The sequence below is a fragment of the Chiloscyllium punctatum genome, chromosome 11, assembly GCF_047496795.1.
Source record: "Chiloscyllium punctatum isolate Juve2018m chromosome 11, sChiPun1.3, whole genome shotgun sequence".
In the NCBI taxonomy this organism is placed as follows: Eukaryota; Metazoa; Chordata; class Chondrichthyes; order Orectolobiformes; family Hemiscylliidae; genus Chiloscyllium; species Chiloscyllium punctatum.
Window position 1 is genome coordinate 32,894,125 of NC_092749.1, and position 27,893 is coordinate 32,922,017.

A 27,893-nucleotide genomic window follows, 5' to 3' on the forward strand; every position below is an offset into this window, starting at 1 on the left:
TCCAACAACACATTTTTCAGCTATACAAGTCATCTGTCTAGATAGGGGAGCTACACTTAATTTTGAGACCACCGAAAGTCAATTCAAGCTAAAATGAGGGCTGTAAAAGCACGATTTTATCAATTTTTAAAACAAAAATTGAAAATACTGTAAGCTGCTGATCAATCAACATTCAAAGCAATCAGTTTTATGTGATATGCAGTTCTTTCTGTTGTCTTCAAAGTTTTTGCCTGTTCTTTGTGTTTAATACATTATATTCTGTTTTGTTTGATACCTGGTAGCTATAAGTATTTTAACAGTAAGTATTATTTCTTGGTCACTAATTCCACAATGAAGCCTTTACCTTTCACTCTTGAGGTAATACAGTTTGCATTTAAATAGGTTCTTGGAAAAGAATTTGGAACATGGATGCCTTTTTGTAATGTTACTTTTGATTCGTTTGAAATGAGTGATTTGATTATTTGCAATCCATAATTCTTTAAATAGAAAATTTAAGAACAAGCTTGCTAAATGAGTGTTCTCATCATATTCCAGTAAAAATTTACAAGGCCTCAAGATTACTTATACATAATCTCCATAGCTGTCCTATTTGTTTTTCCAATTTGTTGTGAATAAATGAATTCTTGCAGCTAGTAGTTGCAGTGACATTTGAACCTTCCCCTAACCTAAAGGCAGTGCTCCCTCCAATTTTGGTTTTTCACTGCACAGACCTCAGAGGTCCACGCGTGGTATTGACTTGTAAAACCAGAGGTTAATGCTCTGGCATGCCAATTGGCATGCACAGAACCTTGGAGCAACTGCGCAGCTCAGAGAGTGTTATGCACAGACTGTTCTGGAGATCAAGGACAACAACAGACTGCTTCACATAACACAACCACTTTGCTTATGATGTCTAACTGCTCCTCTTGACAGTTAACAGCCTATCCATATTGCCGAGAATGGATTCGGTCCACTTCAATATGTGCATCAACTGTTTGTTCATATAGTAAAAATTGTCACTTTGCCTTTTTTCTGTTATCATCTTAACCGACTTTATTTTCATTTTCTCTTTAATGTCCTTTAATACATTGTTGCTTCACAACTACGTGTACTGTACACCTTCTTTCACCAGTACTTCCTGATGTCCAATTCCATCATGTCAATAATAGCACTGGGACATACTGGTGCAGTAGCCCACTCCCACATGTCCTATTGCAATTGCTGAAAGTCCTCAATTGGATCTTTCCTCGCACACTTGTGCATTTCAGCACCAATTTCTACAACCATCCTTGTTCAACCTTTTACTCAAATCTGTTAAATCCTTGGTGATATATACCTCAGGTAAGGAATCAGATGTACTGATGGCAGCTGATAACTGAATTTTCGTAACTAAATCCAACACTCTGCTATTCTTTCTAATTGCCCACATGATGTCAAATCCTGAATGGCTTAATATTTTCTTCCACTTCAAATTGGCCAAATGTTTTAAGCCCTGTATGCAGCAGATTCTATTCCATCAATTGTATGTTATCTTCCTTCTTGGGCTAAATCCACTAATTCCCAATGTGGGCATTCTCTTTTCAGCCCAATCTTTCTGTCTGTATCTCTTTCCCAGCACTGCTTTATTTTTCTTCTGAAGCATTGCCCTGTTATGCACCATTGTGAAATCCTAATCAAGTATTTCATCACTTTATCATTTACCTATAAACTTCATATAATCCAAGACATCACAGTTCATATCTTCTCCTGCAATGTTCCATGTAATAATGCTTGCATAAGACAAGGGCAGAAGCGATACACAAAGTACTATGCTGATGCAAGTAGCAGGGTATGTTGGAGGATTTTATTGTCTTCACATTAGTTGGTCAGAATTAGCTCTGATTGAGCAACTTGTACGCTGCTCGGGGAACATGATTCTGAATAACAGTTGAAATATTTAGGTTGAAAGTGACATCAGACCTCTTGGCACCTTTGAGTAAATGCCAGTCTATAGGTAACGTACAGGAAAGTTGATTATCGTGTGCACTTATTTTCTTTATCACAGCTGTCCTGGAAGTAGATCTCCAAGCTGTCCTTTCATTTGAGATGAATGAAGAATTTTCAATTAAATTTAAAATGATATTTCCATGTCTGTAGGGTATCTTGCTTATTTCCGGAATTATGCTGCTGCATTTTTAAGTCGGCAAGGCTTTATTCAAATAATACTTGTCTTGCAACTTCATTTTTTTAATTCTTCAGTCATTTCTTTCATGTTTCATTATTGAATAAATAATAATTAATAAATAATCTCCATTTACACCATTTTCTCTTGTATGTTCATTCAGAATAGTTCAGCTTCAAAAATCATAGAAGGCAAATACTTCTCGTTATGTTGTGCTCCCAGTTTACAAGAATTATCTCATTTGTCCCTTAACCTCCTTTCTCTACAGTCTGGTCATATTTTCCTTTTCAAATATTTATCCACATTATTTTTAAAGTCAATATTACATTTGTTTCCGCTACTTAAAGTGCAAGATTACAATTTTGTATGAGGACTGTTTAGTTTATAATTGGCTTATTCTGTATTTAAACCTCTCTTTAAATCCCCTTGACCTCCCTCTAAATGCATTGTGTTGGCTAAATTGCCCTCCCTTCAATCTGATTCTTGCTGCTCCTCTATCCTAAATGACTCTGGTTGAATTCAATTTAACATCATATTTCATTATGACCTCATCAACGTGGCCTCTGTTACCTTTGTGTTGACTGAGAAGCTCATGGGGAGCCAATTGGTTTCCAGGATTCAAATAAGATATATGTGCAAGCATTATTAGCATTGCTTAATATATGTTTGAAGGGGGATGCCTGGTACAATTTTTAATTTTATTGAGAAAATGGTAACTAATTCTGGCGTTAAATACTTGAAATTTTTGTTCTTGCAGTCGAGGAGATTGAACAGATGAATAGTCTCTTCCAACAGAAGCAGAGAGAGTTAGTTGTTGCTGTTGCGAAGGTGGAGGAGCTCACCAGGCAACTAGACATGTTGAAAAGTGGAAAGATTGATGGTTATCATGACAACCAATCTGTTGTCGCTGAGCTTGATAGACTCTACAAAGAGTTGCAGGTAATTAGTGCATGATAAACTTAAAATTCCACATCTGTAAAACCTTTACATGATGATGTTAACAATTTGGATTTGAATTTTGAATGCATTATTGTATCACTATGTTGTAGGTGACAGCTCTACAACACTTGATTCTCCCTATCTCTGAGCCAGAAGGATCAGTTTCAGATCCCGCCAGCTCCAGAGGTCTGTCATAACATGTCTGAAATGATTGATGTAATATGTCTTCAATACTGACTCTGAATTCCACCTTTGCTGAAATGAGTGACATTAAAGTTTTTGAAGCTATTTCTTGGCTGCAGGGCTTTCTGTGTAATTACTTTCGCAGTCACTCTTAGTTTCTCATATCAAGTTGATCTTTTCTCCCAATACCTTCAGTTTCTACAAAGTCAGTTTCTGCTTCATGTGACCTTGCTGTCACCCTTCATTTCTGATGATAATTGTTTGAATTCTTTGAAAAACTCACTTTGATAATTCATTAATTCTTTTTTGCCTCAGTGAGTAGCAATTCATTCATTGGTGGATCTTCCTTCTCCTGCTACAGAATTGAATTTGATGGGTCATGGGTGAAAAATCCCCCCGGTTCTAGGTTGACTGAGGGTGATGGAAAGTCTGTTCCACCTCTTCTGTTGCTGGGTTAAAGTTTGAAGCAGATGTACTGTCTCCTTCCCTTTTCACCACCTCTGCTTGCTGGCCAATTACTTCTTGAAACCCATCCCTTCATGATCTGCAGATTGGCCTTGGTTTTGTCATCCTATGTACAGTGCCACAGGAAATCAACTAATTTATTGCTGTGCTTCAGTGTTCAAGATTTAAAGTGTTTCAATGGAGAGCAGTAATTTTAAAACTCAGACTTCTTGCTGAATACAGCAACAGCAAAAGTATTCTTATTTGCTTTTTTAGACAGTTGAACATGAACTAGAATTCATAATAGTTGGATTTATTTTCAAGTACAAGAGCAACATTTGATTATTTCTGTGTTACAATCAGGCAAGAAATAAACTAAATCAAGAGCAGAATGCAAAGCTTCAGCATCAAAGAGAGTCCTTAAACAAGCGTAATTCTGAAGTTGCATCAATGGACAGACGTATTGGGGATCTGCGTGAGCGCTTGTGGAAAAAGAAGGCAGCATTACAACACAAAGAAAATGTGCCAGTAAGTTTCATGTCTGCATTAGGTTGGCAACTTATTATCAACATGCAGTGTTATATTGCAAAAGATTTTTAATGTTAGTACAGAATTTTTCAGATGGCAGGGGCCACATGAAGGTCATCCTGCAGTCATTTAATTCTCCTGCTGATCATTCTGATTGGCCAGCAGCTCTATATTTCCAACAGCACCAGTGTTAAGCATGACCAGGATTGTGATGACTACAGGTAGTCACCAGACTGAGTCCTGGAGTCTCTCCATTTTCCACTTTTATTTCTGCTCAGCATACACTATTTTTCGTCATTCATTAAAGTGTCCTTATAAGTGCTGGCTTCAAATTGCTTTCATCATTTTGGATTTTTAAAATTATTTGCAAAATGCTAATCTTGATAGTGAAAAAAAGAACAGGCTCAAGAAGACCATTTTTGGCCATTGGCAAACCCAGAATTTGAAAATACAATTCGCTAATTAACCTTGATTATTGTCTTCGCTTCTGCAATACTATTTCGAAACCCCTGATGAAGAGGCAGCAGCTCGAAAGCTAGTGCTTTCAAATAAACCTGTTGGACTATAACCTGGTGTTGTGTTTTCTTTAACTTGGTACATTCCAGTCCAACAGTAGCACATCCAAATCCTGACTTAAACTTATCAGCCTTGATTGGTCTACATTCCAAGCATTAAACTTTTACCGTATGAAATCTGGTCTGCCTATTCACCTTCATTTTTCTGAATGTTAACATCTCTTGCATTGTCTTTGGGAACTTGATAGAAATTTTCTCAGCTTCACATGGTCAGTACTAGCAAAGGTAACTAATATCGCAGAAAGATCCACATTTGCACTGTATTAACTTAGTCAAAAGATAGTGCCTTCTAATTGTTGTGTATCTTGTAGGCTAAAATTATTCATTTTTCCATGCTATGCTTGTCTTCCATCTACATTTTGTCTGATGTCTTCAGAGTGTTCATCCTGAATTTTATTTTACTATTTCTCAAACCAACTTTCCAAAGTATCCAGATTTTTGTGCACTAAAGTCACCTGCAATTATTTGTCTACAAACCCTACTTTTCTTGATGTCATCAGCAAGTACTAGTAGTCCTAATTCTATTCCTGTTCAATAATGCAGAACATGAATATCAGCTCCCAGCGTTGCCCCTTGGAGTGCCTAACCATTGCTATCTGAAGAGCAATTAGGGGTGGGCAGTTGATGTTGGTTTCACTATCGATATTCCATGAATGAATAAATGAAAAAAATGTTAGTTGTTTGGATGCAGCTTCATTTGCAGTCTACTCCTGTTTTCTTTTCATCTAGCTAGTCACTCCCTGTCACCCATCTTTCTGCAAAAATGCTATCCCACACTTGCAATTCCTCCGCCACATCTGTTCCTAGAATAAGGCATTCCACTCCAGGATATTCCAGACATCCTCCTCCTTCAGGGACTATAGTTTCCTCTTCTCAGTAATTAAGGCTGCATCTCCTCTATCTCAACCGCATCTCCTCTATCTCCCACACCTCTGCCCCCGCCCCCAAACAACTGTAGGGACAGAGGAGAAAGTGAGGACTGCAGATGCTGGAGTATCAGAGCTGAAAAGGTGTTGCTGGAAAAGCGCAGCAGGTCAGGCAGCATCCAAGGAACAGGAGAATCGACGTTTCGGGCATCAGCCCTTCTTCAGGAATGAATCCTGAAGAAGGGCTGATGCCCGAAACTTCGATTCTCCTGTTCCTTGGATGCTGCCTGACCTGCTGTGCTTTTCCAGCAACACATTTTCAACAACTGCAGGGACAGAGTCCCCTTAGTCATCACATGCCACCCCACAAATCTCTGAATCCAATGCATCATGCTCCAACATTTCTGCCACCAATAATCAGACCCCAGCACCAAAAAGGTATTTCCTTTCCCACCTCTATCTGCTTTCTGCAGGGACAGATCACTCTGTGACTCCCTCATCAACTCTACACTTGCCATCAACTTCTCCACCACACCCAGTACCTTTCCCTGCAACTGAAGAGGCACAACACCTGCACCCACACCTCCCCTCTCGCCTCCATCCAAGCCCCAAAACAATCCTTCCAGACAGAGGTTCACCCGCATGTCATCTAACCTCATATATTGCATCTGTTGCTCCTCCTGTGGTCTCTGTATGAGGGAGGCCAAACGCAGACTTGGGGGACCAGTTCGTGGAACATCTGCGCTTTACATGCACTAAACAGCCCAACTTTCCAGCTGCCATCTCCTTTAACCCCCCACTCCCCCTGCGCCATGTCCATCTTTGGCATCCTCCAAGAGTGAGGCCAAACAGAAACTGGAGGAACAACACCTGGGAAGCTTATAGCCCAATGGCCTCAACACCAACATAAGACCATAAGACATAGGAGTGGAAGTAAGGCCATTCGGCCCATCGAGTCCACTCCGCCATTCAATCATGGCTGATGCGCATTTCAGCTCCACTTACCAGCGTTCTCCCCGTAGCCCTTAATTCCTCTAGACAACAAGGATCTATCAATCTCGGCCTTGAAGACATTTAGCATCCCGGCTTCCACTGCACTCCGTGGCAATGAATTCCACAGGCCCACCACTCTCTGGCTGAAGAAATGTCTCCGCATTTCTGTTCTGAAATTACTCCCTCTAATTCTAAGGCTGTGTCCACGGGTCCTAGTCTCCTCGTCTAACGGAAACAATTTCCTAGCATCCACCTTTTCCAAGCCATGTATTATTTTGTACGTCTCTATTAAGTCTCCCCTTAATCTTCTAAACCCCAACGAATACAATCCCAGTATCCTCAGCCGTTCCTCATATGCTAGACCTGTCATTCCAGGGATCATCCGTGTGAATCTCCGCTGGACACGTTCCAGTGCCAGTATGTCCTTCCTGAGGTGTGGGGACCAAAACTGGACACAATACTCCAAATGGGGCCTAACCAGAGCTTTATAAAATCTTAGTAGTACATCTCTGCTTTTATATTCCAACCCTCTTGAGATAAGAGACAACATTGCATTCGCTTTCTTAATCACAGACATCACCAGCTTCAAAGTCCCTCCTCCCCCAGCCTTATCATATGTCTTGTTCCACCCCTCTTCCCTTCCTCTCTGACCTAACCTGTCCATTTGCCTACTCATCTCTCCGCTCCACCCTTCCCACTGACCAATTACAATAACCCCCTACCTGCATTCCACATATCACGATCCTGCTATCCTTCCCTTTGCCCAGCACCACCCCCTCCCTCTACTTTCTTCTGGGCTCCCCTCCCTCTTGCCCAGTCCTGATAAGGGTTTTGGCCCACTCCTCAGATGCTGTCTGACCTGCTGTCCTTTTCCAGCTTCACATATATTGACTCTGACTTCCAGTATCTGCAGTCCTGAGTGTTTTCTAGTTGTTGGTCACATTCAATAATTGCTCCCTATTGTTTTCCTAAAACATTTTTTAATATGGATATGGTTTTGTAACTAGATTAATTGTGATCATGGAGTTTTTAATACCCACAAGCTCTGGCAACTCTATAAACAGTGCTAACATTTGTGTTCCAAGAGTCCTTTCTCTCACTCCATGACAGCAATTTTGTTCAAATGAGCTTTCATTTTACATCAGAGTATTGATGAGGGAGGTAGGTCAAAAAATTGCGAAGTAAAACAGCAGATGCACTCAATTATTTCTACACAAGCACGTATTACTTGGAAATGTGCAAGTTCTCCAAATGGTGCATTAGGGACAGTTTAAAGTATGCACCAAATAATTGTTAGGAAATAACTTGCATTCTTTGAGTAAACAACAAAATCAACAGTTTAGTCACTTTTTTTTGTGTACAAATAATGAAAAATTTTCAAATGACTATTGTTAGCAGACAAACCATCTTTATATGTCAGTGTGCTTTCGCCTTGTACTACTTGAACAAAATAAATGATACAATTTTTTCTCTTAATATTTCTCCTTTTATACCCAATTGGTTCTTTTCCTGAACAATGTTTTATGATAAATTCTAACCAAATTCTCATTATCTTGGTATATTCATCATGCATTGCCTGCTATCATTCTGACAGTTGGAGCATTCTGTTGACCAGCTTCAAATGCTGTTTCCGAGCTAATTTTTGACTCTTTCCCTCCCTCTTTCTCACTCACCTGCTGTCATTGATAGCAACGTCTAAGACTAAGCAGATGAAAGACAAGTAAACTTGCATCTGAATAAACAGAAATGCTAGAAACTCTGGCAGCATCTTGGGGTGTACAAAAATCTAAAACTTGTTTCATTATTTATTGTTGAAGGATTGTCAGTTTCACGTAGAGAATCACGAGAATAGCTGACATGAGAGATTTTGCTACAATAAAAAATTCATCTTGGATGTTGAGACATATATGGAGCTACTATTCTACTATTTCTGGCCTGAAAGTGGTAGCATCTGAGCTGTGACCCCAATGCTGATGAATAGATAATTTGCTAATTCTAACATTGAAATGTGGAAAATGACCTAAGTTTAGGCCATTTAGCCCAGCCAGCATTGAAAATGATCATGGTTATTCTCTCTCTCTATTCTCTCTCTGTCTCTATTCTCTCTCTCTCTCTCTCTCTATTCTTTCTTTCTCTCTCTCTCTCTCTCTCTCTCTCTCTCTCTCTCTCTCTCTCTCTCTCTCAATACAAATCAATACATTTGATTCCCTCAATAGAGTTGAATAAAAGCACCTACTTGCTGATGACTTCAAGGTATAATACTCTCATTTTAAATTAATTGGCATAAGGTTAGTAAGCTTTGTACATAATCCTAAAATTTGATTGAGAGAAACTGTGTTAAGTGTAAACAGGTTTACAAAGAACTCTTGGATAAGTGCATTCATGCGTGATGAAATTTGTGTTTTTGAGTCTTCCAATTGTCACTATCAAGCAAGTTTTAGTTCTTTCAAAAAGATTCTGATTTGGCTTCCTAGTGAAATAACTGTTTTAACCATCATGTTGTATTTGTTCAGAGTATATTATTTTTGACATGTGATAGGTAAACAGCTTCATTTTGTAAAGTTAATTAATTTCAAGCTGAAACAAGAATTTTAAGTTTGTTGAATTATGATGTGCTTTGCCTGATAGAAAGGAAATGACACTTTATATTACAAGTCAAGTAAACTCAAGTTTATTGATTGACAGAAACCTGATTGCAAGGGGCCCTTTTTGAGGTCACATATGGTGGGTAATGGCCTAAGATAACTGCTAAATAAAACTAGAACAAAAAAGTGTTGATGAACTGAACTTTATACCTAGGTTTCATCCGACAAGAATGTCCCTCAACAAGCAGTATCTTCTGCACCCAGCCGAGTAGCTGCAGTTGGACCCTATATCCAGTCGTCCACCTTGCCTCGTGCCCCACAGAAACTTGAACTTCTGGTAAAGCCAGCCTTTCCCAATGGATCATCTACTCTACCGAATGTGCAAGTACATGCAGTGAATGCTCAGACTCCTGTGACCAAATCTGGAGTTTCTCCAGTTAAAACACCTGGTGGTAAGCACTTGCATCGTCTCTCTTTATTTTGGTACCACTATGGGGTGGGGAAAGAAAGGAAGTTTTAGCAATTGTACAGGTGGTTATACAGTGCTGAAATTGAGTTAAATATTTGTGTTAAATGCCATTGATCTTTGCACTCAGGATGGCTGAGTTATCAATATGCAATCAGAATGTTTCTTAGTTGCAGGTAAATATGACACATTTCAAATTGGGGGTTCTCTTAAAAACACACACATTTTGTTTGAAACTTTATAGGACATCCTGAACTGCACCAATGTGCCCTTATTGTTTGTGTTAACCCTCTGTAATTCTTAACGATTTTGGATTTCTTTTTGACAAAGCAATCTCATTGTTTCTGTGAAGAATTTAAAGTACTTTTTCTGTTTGTGTATTCTTTCAAGTAATCTGAAATATTGCAAACAAGACCTCTCAAAGAAAGATTGAGAGATAAATGTAGGCTTATAAAGCAAGAGAAGGTAGAGTTACAGAGCACCTATTTGGATAATCATGCCAATAGTAGGATAAGAAGGGACAGACTGTACAGATATAGAAGAGGAGGGAATAATGGTAAGAAGGCAATATTAATGGCGCTTGTGGAATGTAGTATTTCAAACAAAATAGATAATTAACTGCAACAATACAGGTTACTGGGGATGACCTTACAGCCAATATAGCAACAAGGTTGTAAGGAGATCAAAAGCTGGAACTAAGTATTCAGGGATGTGTGACTTTCTGAAAAAACAGGTGGAAAGAAAAGTATGGTAGGATAGCATGTTAGTATGGGACAAAATAAGTACAATATAAAGAAATAATCCTGACTCTGAAGATGTAGAATCCATGGGTTGAGGTAAGAAATGAAGACACTGATCAAGCAGAGTCAGCATGGCTTTGTGAAAAGGAAATTGTGCCTGACAATTTAGTAGAATTCTTTGAAGAGATAACAGGCTGGATAATCGAAGTGGAAGCAGTGAATGTAATATTTTTTGACTTTTCTGAAGGCATTTGATAAAACGCCACACGTTGGGTTACTTCATAAGAAAAGATGCTTCCATGATGTAGCAGGTCATATATTGCATGGATCGCGTATTGATTAACAAATAGGAGATAAGGAGCATTTTCAGGCTGGCAGCTTGTAACTAGTAGAGTCCCACAGGCACCACAACTATTTACAATGTATATTAATGATTTCAATGAAGGAAATGAAGGTACTATTTTCAGTGACACAAAAATAGGTGAGAAGGAAATTGGTGAAGATGAGAGATATGGGTAGGTTAAGTGAGTGGCCAAAAACTTGGCAGATGGAATGTCACGTTTGTGGTGATTATAATGAAGTCAGCCAGCTATATCTCTCAGAATTAGTTCTATGGGGCTGTTAATCTGGTTCATTGAAGGAACCTTGGCTAATCTACAAAAAGGGAAGTCTCCGAGATGTTGACACTCTGGTGGCTGAATCCATGAGATAGTCAAGGACCGTTCATGTATAAATAGAGACTTGGTGATGGATACTGGTCTCTGGAGTTATTTCAGCGGTGACAGAAATAAATCATGCTTCTGAAGAAACTCTCTCACAGTAGTCATCTTTGAGTTGGAGTCAGCCTTGGAATTGGCTGCATATCAACTATGCAGGTCATAGTCATAGAGATGTACTGCATGGAAATAGACCCTTCAGTTCAACTTGTCTATGCCGACAGATATCCCAACCCAATCTAGACCCACCTGCCAGCACTTGGCCCATATCTCTCCAAACCCTTCCTATTCATATACCCATCCAGATGCCTTTTAAATATTGCAATTGTACCAAGGATAGTATCGACAGAGTTGAAAATGGGTAAGTGACTCCTCTCCAGGTTAAGTCTGATCTTCTTGGACCTAGGGGTGAAACAGCATTAGCAATGCCAGTGCTGGACACAAGAATTCGCCAGGGGATGATGTTTAGTTTAAGAATCACAGCAATGGCCCTCCCTGGATAAGAAACATGGACAACACAAGGTCAGGATCAGTGATGTATAAAGCTCAGGTAGGTGCGATCCTGAACAAGCACAGCAACCATATCATAGCCACAAATTTGCAAACGGTACAGGAGCAAAACATGCCCAACCCCTTGGAACAGTCAGAAAGGCTCCCGGAACCCATGAGTTCATCTTCTCCATCAGGCGTTGACTAGTCCTCAGAATAAGATGGACATGACAGATGTAGCTCCTTCAACATCATAGCTGCCATAAGAAATTGTGAAATTTTACTGGGTCACCCCAAATCAAGAGGTGAGCTCCTATGTGTTAAACACAGCCTGTATTGGACACCGAATCGGAGGAGCCCAGCCCAGTGCTTAAGATGCTCTCCACGGGAAAGGATCAGTCTATTTCTTCACACTAAAAGGTGTGGAGTATAGGGATTGCAATGAGTTCCCTGATTGGGGCTGTTAAATTGGTCCAATCAGAAAGCCCTGACTGACACGCAAACTGATAATTATCAGAGATGCTGACCCTCTGGATGACTGAATGAAGCAGTACTAAAGTCATGGACTGTTCGTATGTAAATAAAGGATGATCCTGTGCAATTATTTCAATGTGGGGACATGTGATGTTATGGACTTTAACAGGAAAAGTGGAGGAACAAGACTGCAGAAAGCTAAAGAACATCCAAATTAGATTGGTAAAAGGGAAGATAAATGAAATGTTGATCTTTGTTTCAGAGGAAATGTAACATAAATGTGGAGAACTTTACTAAACTTATGCAGGTTGTTCTGCTATAACATGACAGTTCTTCTGGAACCTCGTACTATAGCAAACTTAACTATGGGGAACCGCTGTAGAAATTGCGCTATCGAAGATTGCACTTTGGAAAACCCGATACACCTGTTGGGCAGAAAGTTTGCGTATTGTACAAAACGTCCACAATTCGTTAATTGCGTTATAGCCAATTCACATTAACTCAACGCACATTATAGAAGAACTACCTGTACAATGTACTAGTCAGACCAGAGCCTGCAACTTTGCGCCACTTCCCGAAGGAAAGATACACTGGCATTGGAGGCTGATACCAGTTATGGAGGGACTGCATTATAAAGAGCGGTTGAGTAGCCTGTGCCTGTGTTCATTAGAATATAGAATGAGGTGCGACGTTATTGAAACATGAAAGATTCTTCGAGAACTTGAAAGGTTAGATGTAGAAAAATTGTTTCTTCTCTTGTGGGAGAGTCCAAGACCAGAGTGCATAATCTCAGAATAAGGGGTCACGCATTTAAGGAAGAGTTGAAGAGGAACATCTTCTCTGAGAGTTGAGAATCTTTGGAATTCTTTTCCTCAGAGGGCTGTTGAGGCTGAGTAATTATGTATATCCAAAACTGAGAGATTTTTAATCAGCAAAAAAATCAAGTTACAGGGATAAAGCAGGAAAGTGGATTTGAGGATTATCAAATCAGATGCAATCTCATTGAATAGCAGACTAGATTCAATCGGCTGCATGGTTTACCTCTGCTCTTGTGTCTTAACTGCTTTCCATTTTAGCCAGTTGGTAGTTGTAACTATTTCCTATCCAGCACTTTACTCTATATTATCTCCAGTTCCCTTTCTGTTTTAAAAATGCTCCATTTATAATATTAGAACATCTAATTTGGCTAACTTTGTAGGAAACAGAAATATGTTCCTTCACACAATTTCCAATAGATTTGTGATGGAAAGGCTCCCAAAATGGTTCTGTGTGTCTATCGAATGATTGACAGAATTGTTCAATTCAAGTTTTCTCATTTCTCCCTGAATAAATTAACCGATTTCATTTTACTTTGTTAAATAAAACTAATTAAAATATAAACTAAGGTCAGGGCCAATTAAATGTGTAAACTTCCCTGCCCCTCACTGTGAACAATATGATCTGCTTGAAGCCTGTACACGTGTCTTTGCTGAGAAAAGTTTTCTGTCTTTATCAGTGCTTGTAAAAATAATGGCTACTTGAACAAGATACCAAGGAGTAATTTGTATCATTAGAAAGAACTCAGGAAGGAACTAATCTTCCACAGAAGGCAAGAAAAGAGAAAGGTTTTGCTTATGTTATGGACCAGGCCAGATCCCCTCAAAGTATTTCAAGAACTTTTCTGGAATTTTTTTCTTATTTTAAAGCCAGATGTCATAGTCATAAAGATGTACAGCCTGGAAACAGACCCTTCGGTCCAACTCGTCCATGCTGACCAGATATCCCAACCCAATCTGGTCCCACCTGCCAGCACCTGACCCATATCCCTTCAAACCCTTCCTATTTGTATACCCATCCAAATGCCTCTTAAATGTTGTGATTGTACCAGCCTCCACCACTCCCTCTGGCAGCTCATTCCATACCCGTACCACCCTCTGTGTGAAAAAGTTGCCCCGTAGGTCTCTTTTATATCTTTCCCCCCTCACCCTAAACCTATGCCCTCTAGTTCTGGACTCCCCAACCCCAAGGAAAAGACTTTGCCTATTTACGCTATCCATGCCCCTCATAATTTTGTAAACCTCTATAAGGTCACCCTGCAGCCTCTGACGCTCCAGGGAAAACAGTCCCAGCCTGTTCAGCATCTCCCTATAGCTCAAATCCTCCAACCCTGGCAGCATCCTTGTAAATCTTTTCTGAACCCTTTCAAGTTCCACAACATCTTTCCGATAGGAAGAAGACCAGAATTGCACGCAATATTCCAACAATGGCCTAACCAATGTTCTGTACAGCCATAACATGACCTCCCAAGTCCTGTACTCAATACTCTGACCAATAAAGGAAAGCATACCAAACGCCGTCTTCACTATCCTATCTACCTGCGACTCCATTTTCAAGGAGCTATGAACCTGCACTCCAAAGTCTCTTTGTTCAGCACCACTCCCTAGGACCTTATCATTAAGTGCTGCTAAGATTTGCTTTCCCAAAATGCAGCACCTTGCATTTATCTGAAATAAACTCCATCTGCCACTTCTCAGCCCATTGGCCCATCTGGTCAAGATCCTGGTGAAATCTGAAGTAACCCTCTTCGCTGTCCGCTACACCTCCAATTTTGTTTTCCTCTGCAAACTTACTAACTGTACCTCTTATGCTCGCATCCAAATCATTTATGTAAATGACAAAAAGTAGAGGACCCAGCACTGATCCTTGTGGCACTGCACTAGTCACAGGCCTCCAGTCTGAAAAACAACCCTCCACCACCACCCTCTGTCTTCTACCTTTGAGCCAGTTCTGTACCCAAATGGCTAGTTCTTCCTGTAAACCATGAGATTGAACCTTGCTAATCAGTCTCCCATGGGGAATTTTGTCGACCACTTTACTGAAGTCCATATATATCACATCTATCACTCTGCCCTCTTGAATCCTCTTTGTTACTTCTTCAAAAAACTCAATCAAGTTTTTGAGACATGATTTGCAACTTTGAGGGATCTGTGAAGTGCACTGCCAGCAGTGGCCGTAGAGTCAGATACATTTGGGACATTTTAGTGACTCTTGGATAGGCACATGGATTATAGTAAAATCAGGGGTAAGAGGGTTAAGTTGATCTTAAAATAGGATAATAGGTCACCACAACATTGAGGGCCGAAGGGCCTGTATTATGCTGTACTGTTCTATATTCTGTGTTCTCAAGTGACAGCATCATCACACATGCAGCAGAAAGTATTAAATCTTCAGATAATTTATCCTTTTTCCCCTTCAACCATGATCCTTTTGGACACTTCAATGTTGTCCAGGTCTTTCTGCGTTTAGACATGAGTTGCTTCAGTACCTGGAGAGCTGTGAATCATGTCAAACGTTATGCACCATTCATGAACATTCCCGTCCTGACCTTATGATGGAGGGAAGATCATCTCAGAGGCAAGTTGGGACAAGAGCGCTATCCAAGGACCTCCCTCAGAGCCAGGAGACCCAGTTTCGAATCCCACAAGTTATCAACTTGTGTAGTAACATCTCTGAATAGGTCAATCAGAAAATGTTCACCGTAGGACCTCCTGCAGTGTTGTTGTGGTGTTGAAATGATTAGCAGCAAGTTTCTTATTTGTCTGACTTCCCCGTTCATTTGAATTTTATTTGATGCTGTGAAGCATGTAAAATATTATTGACAAACTTGTGCATTTGCATATCCAATAAAGCATCATTACCATAAATATGAGCAGTTACTTGTACTTAACTTAGCACAAAAAGGGCAGTAGAAAATATTGAAAATGTAAATCTGTAGTATTTAAATCAGTATTTTCATTTTTCATAAACTAAATCTGAAATTAGTATGTTACTACATCTCTGTTTTCAACCTGCAATTCGGCATAATTAGCCTCTTGGAGGACACTGGTTTCACTTTTATGAGTTGGAAATATTTAAAATCACTGTCATCTCTGCTCTTCCCAGTTATTGCTTTCTCTTGATGAGAAAATGGTAAATTTTTCAATCTGATGACAGTAAGGTTGTGAGAATATGTCAGACTAAATTTCATGGAGGCCTGGGAATTTGCAAACTATTACTAGAATTGTACCAATGCAATAAATATGAACTTGTACAGACTTGGCCAGCAAATCTTGCAAGTGGTGTTACTAATAGCAAGTGTTCCTGGGTGCAAGTGACATGCAACTTTAAAAGGGCGGTATAACATTTCATGTTATTCGGCAGTTAACATTTCCTTATATAGGTCTTGTTAATGTCTATTTGTACAGAATGCTAAAATCCTCCAATACCCATTAATCTCCAGTCACAATAGTGGATAATTGTTCAGAATGCATGGAGGAGGGGTGGTTCAAGTATGAGTATAAAAAGATTATTGTGTGCTTGCATGTATTAAAGGTCAGTCATCTCATTTGTTCCTTTCTGATTTAACAGCAAAGTGATGGAAGAAAAAGTAAGATTTGTTTTATTTTGAAATGTAAACTTCATAATGTTTAATATGCTCATTTTCTGGACTTTAGATTAGTTTTAGATTACTTGACTTGAAGGCAATTTTTATGTTAAGTTTTGGATAAGTAGCTAAAAGAATGCTGAATCAAGATAACTGTATTTTTCCCTATGAATTGAATGTATATAATTTTTCTTTTGTTCATAAGATAATCATCCAATAATTCTACTCCTTTTGCTATTCACGTATTGGGCACCAACTTGAAACTGAGAAGGTAGATGAAATACTCCTAAATTGTGAAAACTCATACATATATGCAAAAAGTTAGCAATGGCTATCTACTTAGCTATTGGGGATATTTGCTTAATAGGGAGTTTCCATGAAGTTTTCAAGTGTATGATTATGAGTTATGTTGAGTGGTTGTGAATTGCAAATTAAGTAGGCTTGGGTCAGCGAACAGAAGGTGTTATTGTCCATTTAAAGGTTACAGCCACCCAAAATTCCAGTGAAGCAAGTTTTCAGCAACAGTGACAATCTCTGTTCTCAAAACATTAATAGCAGTTACATTTTTTTTTGTTCTCAGCTTGCATTGGGTCTCAGATGCCTTTGCAGACGCCACCTCAGACTCTTCCCGAACAGAATGAATTGATTGTTGGTGTCCCTGTTCGTCAACCTGCAGCTTCCTTGAGTACCGGTACCTCAAACTTAGCTAGAGGAGCATCAATATCCAACACATGTCAAGGTAATATCTGTGTCCATGTATTATTTTTGCATTTGGACTTTGTGGTACATCATGAATGGCATGTATTGTTATGATTGGATTTATTTTCATTCATTTTTGAGCAACAATCAAAGCAACTTTGTACATGTTGCAATTAAAACAGAAAATGCTGGAAGAGTCATCTTGGGCTTGAAATACTAAGTCTGTTCCTGTATCCACAAATGAGTTCAGACCTGCTGAGGTTTTCCAGCTTTTACAGCTTTAATTTCAGATATTTGGGGCGGCACGGTGGCACAGTGGTTAGCACTGTTGCCTCACAGCGCCAGAGACCCGGGTTCAATTCCCGACTCAGGCGACTGACTGTGTGGAGTTTGCACATTCTCCCCGTGTCTGCGTGGGTTTCCTCCGGGTGCTCCGGTTTCCTCCCACAGTCACAAAGATGTGCAGGTCAGGTGAATTGACCATGCTAAATTGCCCGTAGTGTTAGGTTAGGGGTATGGGTGGGCCGCGTTTCGGCGGGGCGGTGTGGACTTGTTGGGCCGAAGGGCCTGTTTCCACACTAAGTAATCTAATCTAATCTAAAAAATATCCAACATCTACAGTATTTTATTTATTTTATGTAAATTGAAATTTCTTTCAAGCATGTTTGTTCACTTTTAATGCAAAATTGAAATTACAATTGCAATCAAATAGTTTTAAGAAAACTAGATGGGGAAGCAAATTAATTTTTTTCAAAAAAAAATCTCTTTCCAATTAAGGAAATGAATGGGTAACTGACTTTTAGCCTTTCCTGATGCCACCTTTTGCACAACTACTTGGATACTGTTTTTGGTTAAATAACAGGGTGACTTTTTTCCTGTCTCCCCATTTGATAAGTGAGCCAGTGATTGGGAATTTGGTGCGACCTAACTTCTTTCCCAGAGTATTAGCTTTCAGAGTGAGACTGAAAAAGTACAGAGTTGAAATGTCACAGATGAGGTGCAAATGGCCTGGAAAGCTGCTACTGTTATCCCATTATTCTAAATAGGAGGAAAGGGTAGGTGGGGATCCAAAATTGAATGAGTGGCAGGAAGTAATGTGCAATGGTAGAGAAATGTTTCTCAAATTGAAAATCTGTTTCTGGTGAGGCTTCATAGATCTCAGTACTGGGGCTCTTACTGCTTGCGTAATTATTAACACTTTGGACTGAAATACAGGGGGCGTGATCAAGAAAATTGAAAATCACATGAAAATTAGTAAGGTGGTAAATAATGGGAATAACCAACTAGTCACATGGACGGAACAGTGGCAATTGGATTTCAGCCTGGAAAAGTGTAAGGAAGTGCAGTTGGAGATTGCTAGCACAACAAGGGATTACATTATGAATGCTAAGACCCTGAATATACTGAGACCTGAGGGACCTCTGTATGCATTTCCACAAATCAATGAAGGTAGCAGGTCAGGTAGATGAGATTAAGACGACATAGGGGAATCATGCCTTTATTAGCTGTGCCATAGAGCAGGGAGGTTATATTGAAAGTGTATAAATTGGTTAAGTTACAACTGGATTAGTGGTGCTGGAAGAGCACAGCACTTCAGGCAGCATCCAAGTAGCTTCGAAATCGACGTTTCGGGCAAAAGCCCTTCATCAGGAATAAAGGCAGTGAGTCTGAAGCGTGGAGAGATAAGCTAGAGGAGGGTGGGGGTGGGGAGAAAGTAGCAGAGAGTACAATGGGTGAGTGGGGGAGGGGATGAAGGTGATAGGTCAGGGAGGAGAGGGTGGAGTGGCTAGGTAGAAAAGGAGATAGGCAGGTAGGACAAGTCCGGACAAGTCATGGGGACAGTTACTGAGCTGGAAGTTTAGAACTAGGGTTTCGAACTCACCCTAGTTCCAAACCTCCAGCTCAGCACTGTCCCCATGATTTGTCCGGACTTGTCCTACCTGCCTATCTTCTTTTCCACCTATCCACTCCACCCTCTCCTCCCTGACCTATCACCTTCATCCCCTCCCCCACTCACCCATTGTACTCTATGCTACTTTCTCCCCACACCACCCTCCTCTAGCTTATCTCTCCACGCTTCAGGCTCACTGCCTTTATTCCTGATGAAGGGCTTTTGCCCAAAACGTCGATTTTGCTGTTCCTTGGATGCTGCCTGAACTGCTCTGCTCTTCCAGCACCACTAATCCAGAATCTGGTTTCCAGCATCTGCAGTCATTGTTTTTACCTAAGTTACAACTGGAGGACTGCAAACGATTCTGTTCTCTACACTATAAGAAGGATGTGATTATACTAAAGATAGTGCAGAGGAGATGTATTAGGGTGCTACTGGGCTGGAGGCTCTTAGCCAAAAAGAAAGATTGAGTAGGCTGGAGCTGTTTATCTTGGAGCAGTGAAGGTTGAAAGGGGGTCTAAAGTGTCTGAATTATGTGGCATAGAAGGGATGGATAGGATGACACTTCCATTAATAGACTGATAGCCAGATTTAAGGTCAGGGCGACAAGGCTCAGAGGAAAGTTGAGAATTTTGCTCATCCAGAGATTTTAAATATTCATTTGTGTTGCTTTGAGGAGCAAGGGGATATAAGGGGTTATCGATGGTGGGTGGGACTGTGGAGTAATCCAGAAAGCCAGTATCTTATTAAATGGTGATGCAGGTGCAAGTGACTGAATTGCCTGCTCTTATTCCTAACTTGTATGTTTATTAGAAAACCTGGTAGCAGATTCTGGTACTGCTCAACCGGCATCAGGTTTTTTTAATGTTTGCACCACATGTTTTACAGAATCTGGCTCTACACACACTTCCTGTAAGTGGCCCAAGTGTTCCTCATGGTCTGGCATTCACCTTTGTCCATTCTCAATCTAAATAAGTAGACCTCTAGCAATCATAGCAGAACCCCTTCTCTATATACCAGCTACTAGAATGGCAGCATGTGAAATCATTGTTTGATCCAGAAGAAGACTGATATAACTTGTACCTGACCAACTATCAAACTTTGAATCAGCAAATAATGTCAGATAAATATAAGTAATTGAATAAACAATAAGTAGCATACAATGTTAACTCTTGGAACATAATAAAGAATATTATCAATATAAACTTTAATGAGTAGTTTATTTAGGAATGGCCGATCAAAGAGGTCTACAGCCGACCAATGAACATAACCCATATTCAAAGGTATCGCCAATCAAAGCTCTCAATCAAATTCACTACCTAAACTGCACCTGGTTATTTGATCTATGCCATTGTTACCTAAGTTAAAAATCACACAACACCAGGTTTTAGTCCAACAGGTTTATTTGGAAGCATTAGCTTTAGGAGCGCTGCTCCTTCATCAAGTAGTTTAACTTTGACCACCCCAGTCCGACACCAAATCCTTATCATTGTTACCTAAGGTCAAGTTGCCTCTGCTAAAATTGTGTGAACTTGTTGGCAATTCAAAGTAAAAGTTTAAAAGTGCATTTCAGAAAGAAGTCTTGTTTTTGCCATAGCCACTCATTGCATTCATTATTATTAGCTTTTGTTAAATTTTGAAGCACAACCAAAATAAATAGTTGAACCAGATGTTTTAATGTGACTTTAACAGTGGGTGATGGTGATGTTGTGATGAGAGACAAGAATGATAAGAGAGTCCGTTGCTTCTCCATGTTTGAATCCATGGATCCTCCTACAGGAATTCCATCTACTGGAACATTAAGGAAAAACCAGAGCAGTGAGGACCTTCTGCGGGAAGTTCAGGTATAGATATGAATGTTGTTAAACCATGTTTAAAAGAATGATGTAATTTCTAATATTGACATCATTCTTCCTCAATCACAAAATGTAATACAAATAGCAGATCTTGATGTGAAGCATTTTTAAATCCCACCCATTTCTCCCCCTTTCCTAGAAGCCACCACCTGTTCCCGTTCCTGCTCCAATAATTGTCCTTCCACTGTTCCACTCCAAAACTGCCACCAGCTTTTCATTTCATCTTTTGAAGCCTCCTTCCCCTTGAAAATTCTGTTACTAATAGGTTCACTAATGAATCTAGTTAGAGACAGCCTATGATTGGAGGAGTGGCTCCTTACTGATCCTGTCAGCCCAGTATTCATGTGATGACTTTTTTTCTGATTAATTGCCCCTGGATTGATTTTGCAATAGCATTTTGATGGATTTCAAGAATGAATTGGTCCACCATCCCTAGGTGTTTTGAACATTGACCACTTTACTCCTGGCTGATTTTTTTTACTCCTTCGAAATGAAAGGTGTTTTGATGGGAACATGGCTGAATCCTACTTGCAGCGTCTTTTCTTGGAGTTAAGGACAAACAAATAAGAGAGTGTAAATGGAAAGAGTTAAATCATTACCAGCAGTTGCAGTCAAAAAAACTGGGGGCAGTTGTTACTATCTGAAATTGTTGAACTCCTTGTTGAGTCTAAAATGCTGTAAAGTGTATTATTGACAAATAAAGTACAGATCCCTCAGGTTGCATTAAACCTCAGTGAAACATTTTAGAAGATAATGGTATGCGATAGGAGTAAGGTGGAGATTGAAAATACAGATGGTGGAACCTCGGGGTCACTGAGAAGACTGAACAGAGGTACTGTTCAAAACAAGCATGGTGGCTCAGTGGTTAGCACTGCTGCCTCGCAGCGCCAGGGGCCTGGGTTTGATTCCCACTTCAGGCAACTGTCTGTGTGGAGTTTGCACATTCTCCCCGTATTTGCGTGGGTTTCCACCGGGTGCTCCGGTTTTCTCCCACAGTCCAAAGATGTGTAGGTCAGGTGAATTGGCCATGCTAAATTGCCCTTAGTGTTAGGTGCGTTAGTCAGGGGTATATATAGAGCAAGGGAATGGGTCTGGTTGGGTTACTCTTCGGAGGGCCAGTGTGGACTTGTTGGGCCAAAAGACCTGTTTACATACTGTAGGGAATCTAATCTAATCTAATCCCATTTTTAACAGGATTCCCTGCAGTATACAAGAGCTTTTGCCATTAACTGTAAATACAGTTTACTATATGGAAATAAGCAAGTGGATCACTATTTCACCCGGCACAACAATTTTTTTGGATGGCGGAAAGAGAGGGATTAAAAAAGGTGTTGCATCTCTTTGCACAAAAAGGTACCTTGGGAACATTGAGGTTAATTGAAGAGTGATACAGAATAGTGTGGAGGGAATGTCCTTTCAGAATGTTGAAATATGAGGGAAACAGCGTATTTGTTGGTGACATCATCTTGTGTATATGATTGAAATTGGAGGTTAGTAAGATATAAAGTGAAGTCAAGGGGTGCCTGATTGTGGTTCTGAGTGAGCTCGGTAGGGGTAAGATCAGGAGTTAAAATAAATTGGCCAAGCAAGATGAAGGATCTTGTGATTCACAGTGGAGAACATAGAACAATACAGTGCAGAACAGGCCCTTCGGCCCTCGATGTTGCGCCAACCTGTGAACTATTCTCAGCTCGTCCCCCTACACTATCCCAAAATCATCCATGTGCTTATCTAAGGGTTGTTCAAATCTCCCTAATGTGGCTGAGTTGACTACATTAGCAGGTAGGGCATTCCAAGCCCTTACCACTCTCTGTGTAAAGAACCTGCCTCTGACATCTGTCCCAAATCTATCACCCCTCAGTTTGCAGTTATGCCCTCTCGTACAAGCTGACGTCATCATCCTAGGAGAAAGACTTTCACTGTCCACACTATCTAATCCTCTGATCATCTTGTATGTCTCTATCAAATCCCCCCTTAGTCGCCGCCTTTCCAATGAGAACAGACCCAAGTCTCTCAGCCTTTCCTCATAAGAGCTTCCCTCCAGAACAGGCAACATCCTGGTAAATCTCTTTTGCACCCTTTCCAATGCTTCCACATCCTTCCTGAAATGGGGCGACCAGAACTGTACACAATATTCCAAGTGTGGCCGCACCATTGTTTTGTATCGTTGCAGCATGATATTGCGGTTCCAGAAGTCAATCCCTCTACCAATGAAACCTAACACACCGTATGCTTTCTTAACAGCACTAACCACCTGAGTGGCAACTTTCAGGGATCTACGTACGTGGACTCCAAAATCCCTCTGCACATCCACACTACCAAGAATCTTTACATTAACCCAGTACCCTACCTTCCTGCTATTCTTCCCAAAGTGCATCACCTCACAGCTGCATTGAACTCCATTTGCCACCTCTCAGCCCAATTCTGCAGTTTATCCAAGTCCCCCTGGAAACTGTAACATTGTTGCAAACTGTCTACTACTCCACCGACTTTAGTGTCATCCGCAAATTTACTAATCCATTTATCTGTGCCTGCATCTAAGTCATTTATAAAAATGACAAACAGCAGTGGTCCCAAAACAGATCCTTGTGGCACACTACTAGTAACTGGACTCAGACTGAATATTTTCCATCAACCACCACTCGCTGCCTTCTTTCAGAAAGCCAGTTTCTAATCCAAACTGCTAAATCACCCCCAATTCCATGCCTCTGCGATTTCTCCATCAGCCTACCATGTGGAACCTTATCTGTGTGCAAAAATATATTTTAATAGGAGTAATATGGTGGGACAATATTACAAATCTAAAGGGGGGGAAGGAACAGAGGAATGGTTAGATTACTTAGATTAGATTACTTACAGTGTGGAAACAGGCCCTTCGGCCCAACAAGTCCACACTGCCCCGCCAAAGCGTAACCCACCCATACCCCTACATCTACATCTACCCCTTACCTAACACTACGGGCAATTTAGCATGACCAATTCACCTGACCTGCACATCTTTGGACTGTGGGAGGAAACCGGAGCACCCGGAGGAAACCCACGCAGACACGGGGAGAACGTGCAAACTCCACACAGTTAGTCGCCTGAGGCGGGAATTGAACCCGGGTCTCTGGCGCTGTGAGGAATTTGGATGAATATGTGCATAAATTACAAGGGAGAAAAACAGGTCTATATTGTGGCTAAAAAGGTTTTTTTGGAGCATCTTTGGTTTTACTAACAGGTGCTAGAACCTTTGCTAATTTTTCAATATTTGTTTTATTTTTGGCTTGGAGCAATGAGCTACAAATTGTGAGCTAAAGGTGACTTTTGGACTGTGGGTAACAGCTTGTGTTAAAGAGGAAACAAACTGAACAAGCTTGTGAAGCTAGGCCTGTAAGTTGAATGCAGGTTTGTTCATGATCACAAGGTTCTATAGAGCTTTGTCACTGGGAAGAGCATTGCATTTTGGGCATTTTCTGAGGAAAAGGAATCTGGATGTTGATGTTAGTGTTTCGATTTGAAAGCTCCAAGCCTAACTGTCCATGAGCAGCTTTTGCAAGTTCAGAGAATAACAAATTAAGTTATCAGTATTACTGCCTTGATCTAAGTCACCTCCCAAAGGTGACCTGATTAACATTTCAGAAAATCAACCAAGATACCATCATCTGTTCATTGGAATAACAATTGTGAAAACTAAAGTAACCTGACCAATTTTGATTTTTTTTTAATCCCTTATCTCTGCATGTGTTTTTCTGTTTATCTTTTGTGTTAATGGGGCTGAAAACAAAAGTTTGTGGGTTTAGAGAATAGACCAGGTAATACTCGGGTAATAATTGATTTCATGTAAAATTTGACAACCTATATTTGGTTACATAACTTGGAATTTTCCATATATCTTGTAAAAGTCAATCCTAGTTCTTCACAGACAACAAATCACTGTTAATGTGTCAGTGCGCTGGCCGTCACATCCCGCTCCAGCTTTCCAGTCTGCTGGTTGTTCTGCTCCACTCTCGTTCTTCCAGACTGCTGACTGATGCATTCTGCTCTGGGTTTTCAGAATTACCACAACACTTTTTTTTTCATTTGGAGATCAGTTGGGGCTCTGCTAATGATACGGTATGAATTTTGACTAACATGAATTTCGGCCCTTCAAAGGTAGTATCCATGTAATAGTCGACCCTATAAATTTAACATTAAATGTAGTCAAAAAAAATTTGACTTCCTCAAGTGTACTTTGTTTCATTTCACTCCAAGTTACTTTTTGTAAATAAATTGTGAAGTCTTTTGTATAACATACAAGTATTAAGGGGAGGCAATGGCCTTGTTATATTATCAGTGGAGTATTAATCCAGAGATCCAGATAATGTTCTGTGGACCTGGGTTTTTAATCCCACCATGGCAAATATGAAATTTAAATTGAATAAATTGTTCAATTAAGAGTCTAGTGACAATCATGAAATGATTGTTAATTGTTACAAAACTCATCTGGTTCACAAAGTCCTTTAGGGAAGGAAACTGCCATCCTTCTCTTGTCTGGACTAGAAGTAACTCCAGACTCTCAGCCATGTGATTCACTCTCAACTGCCCTCTTAAAATGAGTGATAAATGCTGGCCTAGCCAGCAACACCTTGGCCTGTGAATGAATTTAAAAGAAATAATAGCTGGTGTCTGGAATTGATTATTTGCATTGTATTTTCAAGACAGATATGGAGAAACTTGGAGATTTGAATCGAGTCCTGTCATGAAGGAAGGCAGGTTATTCTGGAATTGGTTGTTCAAAAGTCTAATCTGGAAATATTGGAGTTAATTTTGAGGGTCTTTGAAGGTTTCAGTTTTACCATATTATGAATGCCGATACAGAAAAGCTGATTTGGCCATGCTATTTGTCTCTGTGTCAGAGGTTGTGTTAAACTTGTCCAGAGCTCAGCTGGTGTGATGTATTCATATCTTGATACTATGCTTTGGGAAAGATGTGAAAGCATTAGAGAGATCAGAAAAAGTTCACAACAATATTCCCAGGGATGAGGAAGTTCAGTTTTTTAAAAAGGGATTGAAGAGAAGGATGAGACGATATTTGATCATGGCATCATGAGAGATCCAGGCAGACTAAGGAGGAAAACTGTTCCAATGACTGGAATTATTGAGGACAAGAGGGCACAGAATTAAGCAAAATAAAACAACATAAAAATATTTTTACATATCAAGTAGTTGTGATCTGTAATAAATTGTTTGTGTGTGTGATGGACACAGGTTCATTGAAGAGGGAATTGGATGTTCTTTAAAAGTGAAGATTGCATAAAGGAAAAAAATGAAATTGTTCTCTTGAAGAGCAGATGCAGTAGGCTAAATAGAGGCCTCATGTGTTGGAATAATTCTGTGATTTTAATAAGAATGATCGCTTGAGGAAAATGAAAACATTGTATCAAGGATTGTATTCTCAAAACAGATATGGAGAAACTGGGAGATTTGAATAGAGTCCTGTCATGAAGCAGGCCAGGAGAAAATGTTGAAGGGAATACATTTACATTGCAATGTTGGTTGCTAGAATAGAGGAGATGTGGACGAAGGGAAGAGTTGCAGCTGAGAGAATCAGCAGTGCAACTCATCGAGATGGATAAGTAATGAAGCTAAATAAGGTCCCAATCAAGGACCATTCTCCAACAGTGCTGCAACTTTCCTAGTATCACATGCATAACCTGTCCGGCCAGGAATCTAATGACATTACAAAGGCAGCCCCTATCTCAAGGAATTTGAGAGGCCAAGGTGATTGAATTAAGTTGGCAGTGTCAAAGAGCTGCAGTGCTCATAGGGTTCCAGGGCAACCATAGGTGATGTTCTGGAAAAGTCAACCGTATGTACGGAAACCTCTCAAAGAAATTTTCATCATAGAGTTAATGCTGATAGAGGGAACCTTCACAGGTGCTTCCACTTTGAGATTACCTCCTTTGATTCCCTGTTTTCCAGCATCACTTATTTTCCACATTGGACGTTGCTGTGACCCTTCAGTTGAGTTGCTCATGTTGCCTGATCTGTCCCACTATCCTCAGTTGCACAACTATCATAAAAGATGCCTCATATAGTTGCTATCAGCATGCACAGGCTCAGGACCAATGCGTAATTCTGCCGTCAGACTCCCGATATTCGCAAGATTCAGCTCTGGATTTGCCTGAGTCTCTGGTGCTGGACTACCACTGTGTCTGAGAGAATTGGGTTTTTGAGTAAGAGTCGGAACTCAGAAAATTTCATGTTGGATCCATGGGTGTTAATTAAGACAAAATGAGTCTTTTGTATGAACTAACAATTATGTTTATGTGGCATGAAGTAGGGACCTCCCTGAAGTTTCAAACCTTTACACATCACTGCATTTTTGTGTTTAGTTAATGAATTCTTCAAATCTACAATAGTTTTCTCAGTGAAATGCTCTATTTAATTGAAAATGTATTTCGGAATTGAAAACCTGTTTTTTAAAATCTTATTTGCAATAAATATATGAAAATTATGGGACTGAATAATTAGAAAATACATTTGCCCTTGCTCTGATGTAACTCTGGAAGTTTAAAACATTAATCAGTTTGATATTGCAATTTCTCCCTGGATCAAACTAAGCAATCTTATTTGTTTTATAAGTATCTTTTTGTTGTTTAGATTGTTTATGCATTTGATCATTAAAGAAGTATCAATAAGAACTTAGAGTTATTTATATAGTAGTCGGTTCTGCTATAACAAGAGTTTCTCCAATTTGATTTGGTTATAACCCAATTGAAGAATTTCGACCATTATTTATAAAATGAAAACTTTCCTTACTTGTATTGGCTGTTAGACAAAGTTAGCCCCATTTGTTTAAATGGTGCTTCTATTACATGATTTTCTTGGATTGCACAGGAACAGAACTAATGCGTTATATCAGAACAGATTGTATCCTTAATAT

At 39.9% G+C, this 27,893-nt stretch overlaps 1 protein-coding gene across 2 annotated transcripts in view; it reads left to right on the forward strand.

Moving 5' to 3' along the window:
* LOC140482875 (apoptosis-stimulating of p53 protein 2-like) overlaps positions 1 to 27,893 on the forward strand; it is a 170,914-nt gene that overhangs the window by 109,999 nt on the left and 33,022 nt on the right. For both annotated transcript variants that reach the window (XM_072580598.1, XM_072580597.1), the window contains exons 7-11: positions 2,898 to 3,079; positions 4,070 to 4,234; positions 9,468 to 9,705; positions 17,121 to 17,279; positions 20,823 to 20,974. In XM_072580598.1, coding sequence (XP_072436699.1) covers positions 2,898 to 3,079; positions 4,070 to 4,234; positions 9,468 to 9,705; positions 17,121 to 17,279; positions 20,823 to 20,974 — 896 coding nt within the window. The remainder of the gene's footprint in view (positions 1 to 2,897; positions 3,080 to 4,069; positions 4,235 to 9,467; positions 9,706 to 17,120; positions 17,280 to 20,822; positions 20,975 to 27,893) is intronic.